Source organism: Etheostoma spectabile, chromosome 15, assembly GCF_008692095.1.
Source record: "Etheostoma spectabile isolate EspeVRDwgs_2016 chromosome 15, UIUC_Espe_1.0, whole genome shotgun sequence".
Lineage (NCBI taxonomy): Eukaryota > Metazoa > Chordata > Actinopteri > Perciformes > Percidae > Etheostoma > Etheostoma spectabile.
The window spans coordinates 1,656,651-1,664,927 of record NC_045747.1 but is presented as its reverse complement, the minus strand read 5'-3'; the positions used below and the strand labels follow the sequence as shown (position 1 = coordinate 1,664,927).

Below are 8,277 nucleotides of genomic sequence, written 5' to 3'. Positions count from 1 at the left end.
GGTCTGGATTTACCCTGCAGAGATGTGAGGACCAGGTAACCATAGTCCTCAGAAATCCACCCGAGTTAAAAAGGACAACACAAAGAAAGCGGAAGGTAACGAACATCTGGCCAAAAAGAAGTACATCTGGCGCAATATTGGGCGGCACCAGAGCAATCCCGGATGTAGAAAGTTGAGGATATAGAATATATTATTTTAGTAACTTTTGAGCACCTGTTTGTGCTTTTGTTTTGAAGGTAGTGAGTCTGAGCCAGAAGGTGAAGTTAAATATATGGATGAGGTAGACATCAGGGTGGGCTTATGTTTTTTTTTTTAAGAGACAGATTGTTCTTTTCTGAAATTGTTTTTGTTGCAAAATTGGAGAAACAAACTCCACAAAATCCTTACCTGGAAAATGAAGGTTTTTATTTGCTGCATAAGATTCATTCCTTCAGTGCCTCGGTGGCTGTTTGATTTCCAGTTTGATTTCGTTTAGTCTGAGGACAAACCGCCACTACAAACAATCTACAGTAGACACACTGACTAAGGCTGAATCTCGTTTCTCTATCTTACCCCTTCCGTTAGGTTTTTGCGCGTTCACGCGAGACTAAGGGCTGCCCCAATACTCATTTTACATGGTGTATATGTATGTATACACCATGTATACAGGGTGTATATGTATGTATACATGATACATGTGTATACACATATGTATTTCAAACAGACCTAAGTACTACACAGATAAGAACATCTGCCTCTGCACTACCAAAGTGAACCTAAAATATATAAATATTTAAATCCATATGACACTGTTGTCCAAACCCACACAATCAACAGACAGAGACGGCATCTTGGAGGTTTGTGATCAATACTGCATGGTGATGTCACCAAGTGGTGTCCCATTTCATAGGGGGATGTTTTCACCCCTACCCCTTACCCCTTGGTTTCAAGGGCCAAGGGGTAGGGGTAAGGGCCAAGGGGTAGGGGTAAGATGGAGAAATGGGATTCAGCCTTAATCTAGGGGGAGGGTCAGTAGTCTCATGTTGTGCTCCTGAGTGTTTCCCTGTAAACTCCATCCTTCCAGATTTACACCAATCAAGATCCTATAATCTCCTGCCATTATTGCTTCAAAGCATTTAAACATTAAACTGTTACCCCAGTCGGACCAATTTACCAACACATTCACAGCATTTAGAAAAAAAAACACTGCAAAGTGAGAAAACCCAAACCACAAGCAAATGAAGAAAACATTTTCACCAACTCGACATTGGTAGTTTTCTTACTTGGCATTGTTTTCTCTCTAAATCTTGCACCCGTGTTGTCAAGTGGGTGAAAATTGTATTTCCTTTCGCTTAGTCTGTTTGCATCTGTTTCCCGGTGTGTTGAGCTCTCAGGGCCACCGTAGTATAGAGCTAAATACGGTACGCTGATTATTGCAGCTGTCATGTAACACATTGGTAAACAAGCCACAAAGAAGATTAACTGCCTGCAGAAACAAAAACAGGTTGCTTCTATTTATTTATTTTTAATTCTCTTTTAATAGCCTTGCCAGCAGTGCTGGTAAGAACATTTTAGTTTTAGGGTGAAAACAAAATACATTCATGTTGAAATCAATAAGTGAAATGAAAGACAAGACGCACTGACAAAGTCTCATTTTGTGTTGCTACTAAGATTGTTCCCGTAGGCCCCATCCTTCCAGATTTATACCAAACAAATCTCATAATCTCATTCCATCCGATTACTGCAGGACATGTAAATACTTTTACCTCCTTCTGGTTCATTCACACAGTAGTTAGATCGCAGTGGGTTCATCTAAATGCACAAAAACGATATGGCTCAGGCTCACAACTATACAGGCTCAGGCCCTCTTGGACATGGAGAAGCAATGGTGACGATACAGATATCACTGGACAGTGGTTATATTTGCCACAACGGGTTCGTATGATATCGTATGAAAGGTTGTGCACACCAAATTAATATGATAGCCTAGGTAGGAAATTAGGTGTTCCCTGGCTGGTCACACGATAGTTAAGTTTAGCGGTCTTTAAAGTTCAATTTAGCCGAGAAAAAGGTTACTGTGAGCCGGGTACAGGGCACCGGGAGTTGCTGGTCGTTTCAGAGGCCGTTGCAGAGTTTAACCGACACGATGGGAGCGTCATGCGGTACCAAACGACTAGTTAAGATTAGAAAAACGGATTGCGCTTTAGATTAAAACACGGGTCCACTTAAAGCTATGGTGCGTAGTTTCTGTCTCACCTAAAAGGAATTTTAAAGGACATATCCAGCCCAAAATGAACCTAGGGGTTAATAACACATGGGTACCGGGACCGGTTTCATCCCAAACCGCTCATTAGCTTACAGTAGTTGTCGGGGCACGGGTAAAGTAAACATAAATCTCTATTTCTATTCCACTAACAAGGCTCAAAATAGCAAAGCATAGCAATTCCCAAAGCATTGAGAACTTTGTAAGTGTACAGACAGTTCATTAAAAAGATGATAAAGACAGTATCGTTCACGTATACAGGCAGGGGCCATGTTTGGAAAAGAATCACAAAGTACTGTTAACTCAACGCATTACGTGGCAAACATCACCTTTTCCTGTTGCTATAAAGCTAGTATTGTGCATGTTTGAGTTCCTTTCTACTGAACATTTACATTTGTTTTTTGATTCCTAGAGGAGAAGTGTCGAGGGTTTTATATTTTGACTCCAGGATCAGAAAAAGGTAATCAGATTCGTCACATTCTCATGCGTTGTTTTGTAGGCACTTTGCTCTTGCTTGACTGTAAAAAAATAAATAAATCCAAACCTTCTTCGGTGTTTGTGCTCAGCCTGTTCTCTTCCCTCCGCAGCGATGATGTGGCTGTCTCTGTCGCTGGAGATCATGTACGTCGGCCTGCTGTTCATCAGCTGCACGCTGCTGTCCGTGCAGTTGTGCATCCGGACCTGTTGCCCCTCCACGCAGCGCTGGGGCCAGCTGCTCAACGCTTTCGCTGCTGTCTTCACGGTCCTGGGAGGTACGGCTTTCACTTTGGAAACACACAGTAGTTGAATAAGACTTTAACAAAAACAGAGAAAGACCAGTGTTACCAGTTTCCTTTAGCTGATAGCTGATGATTTAGCTGGTAAAGAAAAATGAAAAAAAGTAATGTGTATATGGGTATGCATGTGTATATGTGCATGGAAGTAGGTATATGTGCATGTATGTACAGTGGCTTGAGAAAGTTTACACACCCATGCTGAAGTTGATTAAAAAGAGGAATAAAAACCATATTTTGGAAATTCAGCTTAATGCCTTAATACAGAAATATTAGGAGAATCCAACCTTTTAAGGACACCAATTTTCTTTGTGAAAGAATAATGTGTTGTAAATAAATAAATGTTCGTCCTTTAAATACAGAGGGCATAAGTATAAACCCCCCTATGTTAAATTCCCATAGAGGCAGGCACATTTTTATCTTTAAAGGCCAGTTATTTCATGGATCCAGGATACTATGCACCCTGATAAAGTTCCCTTTGCCTTTGGAATTAAAATAGCCCCCCCATCACCACATACCCTTCACTATACCTAGAGATTGGCATGGTGTTATTTCAGTTAGCTTAAAAGCTGGTTTGATTTGCAAAGAAGTTCCCCATCTTGAAAGATGTGTTTGCGGAAAATTTAGTTCTTGTTGGTTTTCCTGCATGTACTGAAATGTAGATGAAAGCTTTAAATGATGTAACCAGTTTGGTGGATTTCCTCCCTCTGTGTTGCCAGGTCTGCTTGGGATGGTGGGTCACATGATGTTCATGCAGGTGTTTCAGACCACCGCCTCAATGGGACCAGAAGACTTCAAGCCTCACAGCTATGGCTACTCCTGGGCGTTCTAGTGAGTTCATATAACATATAACACATACATAATACATATATACACACATATATAACACTGTACTGAACACTTAACACAGGGCATAGACACGGTGCCTGGCTGAGACTGCACCAAGTCCAACCAGCCATACGGCAGTATAGGTTGTTTATTCCTACCCTGACCCACAGGATCTGAACCAGAGAAGAAACGGTCGCGGTTTGGTTAGGTTTAAGCACCAAAACTACTAAGTTAAGTTTAGAAAAAAGATCATGTTTTATTATGATGATGATGAATCATTTTATTTCGGTTAACATACATGAAAGAAACAATTACTTCCCACAATTTGCCACCGTATCTAACCGAAAAAAGAACAGGAATAAGCTTTGGAATAAGCCAAGGCTTATTTTTGCATATCATATCCCATAATCCCTGTAGAATCACCCAGAAATTCAACAAAACTTAATGCAGCCAAATGCTGGCGCACAATACTAGAAATACAATTTAGATTTGTATTCAAAGGATTTCATAATTGTTAATTGATTTACATTTTAAAGCTTTTTTGAAACTCAACAGAGACGTACATCATCATCAAGTTATTTAACTCCCAAAACTGAAACACATCTCTATTTTACATAAGTTTTCACTTTACCAGTTTCAAAGATAGAAAACCGTCTTAAATTACAATAACCTTCTCTTGATTAAAAAAAAAGAAGAAAAAAAAGAAAAAAGAATACAGACAGGAAGGCCATTGCTGACAACTCAAAACATTATTTTCAAGGTTTTTAAATATAAAAGACCTGGACAATTTAAGATTCTGGAACTTATAAAAAAAGGGATTCATTGATTCATAATAACCGGCTTTATGTATTATTCTAATCGCTCTCTTGGGTTCAAATCAGACGTTACTTCACTTCTGAGTTATGCGTGGGACTCAGAACTCATAGTTTGTTCCTTCAAGTGAACAAAAAAAAACAAAATTGTCGTCTACTTTTTATTTTTATACAATAGGTCAATTTATCTGTTCAGACTTGGACTATAGTGTACTGAGGGTTTTGGTTGTGTATTTACTTGCATAGCAAACTCCTTTGTAGTTCCCATCTGTATGGTGGCACGTCTTCTTGTCTTCTTGTCTTCTTGTCTTCTTGTCTTCTTGTCTTCTTGCCTGACTAACTTAACTCATAACAATCCCACATCTTCTCAAATTGATTACATTTGGTAGTTGACAGTATCTGTATCTTGAAGTAATGTAAATGAGTGTGTGTGTGTGGGTGGGTGGCGAGGTGGGGGGGTGGAGGTGGGGGGTGGGGGGGCTGGGTAGGCTTTCATTTCATATCACAGCAAAGCAGCACATATCTCTCCACTGGGAGCTTGTCTCTTTTTCTTGAAAAAGAAGAAAATGATGCTCTTCAAGTTTTCCAAGTTTTTCCCAGCCTGGAAATCCAAACCCCAATCTGTAAGATTAAGGGTCTGTGAGTAATGAAAATGGCCCGACTCGGGGGGCGGCACCAAGCGTGCATTTGAAAATATCACTGCACGCAATTGGATAACACAACCAGAGGTGTCACGGATTAAGTATTTGTACTCTGTAGAAATTTTGGGTATCTATACTTAACTGGAGTAATTCTATTACATAATACTTCTACTCCTTACATTTTCACGCAATTATCTGTACTTTCTACTCCTTACATTTTTTAAATAGCCTCGTTACTCCTATTTCAGTTTGGCTGGTTTTCATTCCGGCTTGTTATCGTTCAAAAAAACACAAAAAAAAACAACAAAACCCTATCCAGACAAATCGCGCCATCCGGATAGAGTGAATTTGATTGTGATTGGATGAGAAGTGTAAACATATACCATTCCGACACCCTATTGGTTGGTACGCGATCCGTCGCACCTGCACAAGACACAAATCACGTCACACTCCAGCAACGAAACAGGAGACGTATGTAGCCTAGTACGAAGATGTCCGGGGCAGAGACTCAAGAGAACTCGAGCAAAATGTCCCAGCCAAGCACCAGCGAGGAGGTTGGTAACCACCGTTTGATTTGAAAAAGCATGTTGATATTATTTTTTTTCCCCTTACATCATCGTTATACTTAAAGTAGTTTTGAAACCAGTACTTTTACACTTTTACTTGAGTCAAAAGCTTGAGTTACTACCTCAACAGAAGTCTTTTTATACCCTAGTATCTACACTTTTGACACTTCTGACTTTGACCAATGTAGTGTTTAGCTCGCCTCTGGCCCGCCTATAGCGGATGCACCGATGTGATTGGTGCAGCTTGGCTCCAAGGGTGTAGCTAATGAGCAGCATTACTCATTTGCCAGGGGCCCTCGCTCAAATTAGTGCTCTCGCAACAGCTCTGGATGTCCAGGGTAAGGTTTTCCCTCAAGTCAAAGTCTAAATGGACCGAGCGTATGTCAACACAGAAACACAAGCGAACCACCTGCTTCCTGTTTGTCTCTGTCTCCGTCAGCATGGCCTGGTTTGCCTTCACTGTCTGCATGTCCGCCGGCGTCTCCACCCTGAACAACTACACCAAGAAGGTCCTGATGGTGGGGCCCAGACACGGCTCCAGCCTCAACGCCTGCAGCTTTAACTTCGTGGGGCTCCTGCCACCTTATTACACCCCTGCTAACCCAGCCCTGGCCTGTCCCCCGTCTCCCCCCCGGATCTCCCACTTGTCTCCCTACTACGAGCCCCCCACGGCAGGGTCACCGGCCTCCGGCGCGAGGCTCAAGTACTCCCACTCCCTGCCTCTCCCCCACTCCCACTCCTTCCCTCCTCCCCCCTCCCTCCCTGCGCCTGCATCCCCGTTCCACCGCCACTCTCTCCCCTCTCCCTCTTCGTCTCCGTCACAGTCACACACCCCGTCCGTCTCCGTCCACCTGAGCCTACCGGGACACCAGGAGAGCCATTACGAGCCCGAGGACTACAGCCCCCTTTGAACCAGGGGAGTGAGTCTTTAGTCTGAATTAAGCCGTCCAGGGACCCAAAGAATCCAGGGAATCAGCTGTGATAACCATCACTCCGTTCTAATAGAGAAGGAAAGTGTAATAACCATTGTTTTACAAACTGAATATACAATACAGAAAGGCTTCATAAATTGTATTATTTAGAAACTAATCTTACTAAAAACTATTTTCAATTGTCATAGTTTGAACTTCTGATTTCTTTCTTTGGCTTATGCACATAATTGTAATAAATTTGATCATCAGACTGCTGGCTGTTTGAAACATTCCACTGCTTTTTGTCTGCAAGTCTCAAATTTAAAAAAAATGATTCTAACAAAATTTGACAATGGATCATAATTAAGCATATTTCCAACTATCCTTACTCCTAATCTTGACAAATGGAGATGAAACAAAAACCTTTTTTTTTTTTTTAACTTGTTTTAATATTGTAAAAATTAGGTTTTAACAATGTAAAAATCATTGTCACTGTCATCGATAACGAGGAAAGAAGACAAGCAAAAAATAAAACAGCGTTAGACATACAGATGCATTGTGGGAAACAGAACATATTTACATAGGCCTACTATATGTCACGCTTTAAGAGTTAAGGCAGTGGCCTTTCTGTCACACAGAGCTGACATTACTGGATTAACAGTCAGACAAGAGATGGGATTAGTGGATTTAGAAAAATCTGTTTGCTGCATTAACAATGGACCGATAAGAAAAATATGTTAAGTCCTACTACTTCTTTGGGGTTCATTCCTCTGACATATTTGTAGGAAAAAGCTCTGTATTGTAGTGTAAGAGTTTGTATATGATTTGGTGTTGCACTTCCACACTCTAACTCCAGTTGGATGTCTTCCTACTCACAAATAATTACAAAACAAACTCACGCTGTATTATTTTACTGATTTTATATTATACATCATCACATATCCTCTTTGATCACACACAAATCTGTAACAGTTGACACACAAGTGTTTGTTTGTTTTTGTAAAGACTTTTAAGACTTGCACAGCTTTGCCGATGATGCCATCCTGTCGCAGTAACACTCGGTTCGATTAGCGGTGCATTATGTGACGTTAAAACCAAAGCAGATACATGAAATAAAATCCATCAACTAACAATAAAATATCTAGGAAAAAAAATAAAACTAAAATCGTAAACTCTGCCCATTTTATCCAACACTAAATATTCATATGTAAATGTACATTACAAAAAAAAGGCCCCAGATTTTACTCGCCAACCCGTTTTTGTTAAAATATTGGAAATATTGATGGAGCTTAATTTATCATAGCATTTAATATCGTGAGGCAAAATCTGTTCTGTTAATAACAAAACTGTTCTTAATCCTTGGAAATCCAACCCGGCCTCAAATACATCTGTGATTGATTGAGCTTGCCTATTATTGCCGAAATATGAACACTCCTAAAGCTAGCTACTGCTAAAGTATCCTAGAGTGCTATATGTAACGGTGCTAACGTTAGATAAACAAAGC

General features: G+C 40.6%; 1 protein-coding gene across 2 annotated transcripts in view; it reads left to right on the top strand.

Annotated features, from left to right (window-relative positions):
* The window catches only part of gsg1 (germ cell associated 1), a 12,723-nt gene extending 5,678 nt beyond the window's left edge, over window positions 1–7,045 (top strand). For both annotated transcript variants that reach the window (XM_032538325.1, XM_032538324.1), the window contains exons 3-6: window positions 2,655–2,702; window positions 2,830–2,994; window positions 3,735–3,846; window positions 6,302–7,045. In XM_032538325.1, coding sequence (XP_032394216.1) covers window positions 2,655–2,702; window positions 2,830–2,994; window positions 3,735–3,846; window positions 6,302–6,773 — 797 coding nt within the window. In that variant the 3' untranslated portion in view covers window positions 6,774–7,045. The remainder of the gene's footprint in view (window positions 1–2,654; window positions 2,703–2,829; window positions 2,995–3,734; window positions 3,847–6,301) is intronic.
* Window positions 7,046–8,277: the final 1,232 nt, after the last annotated feature.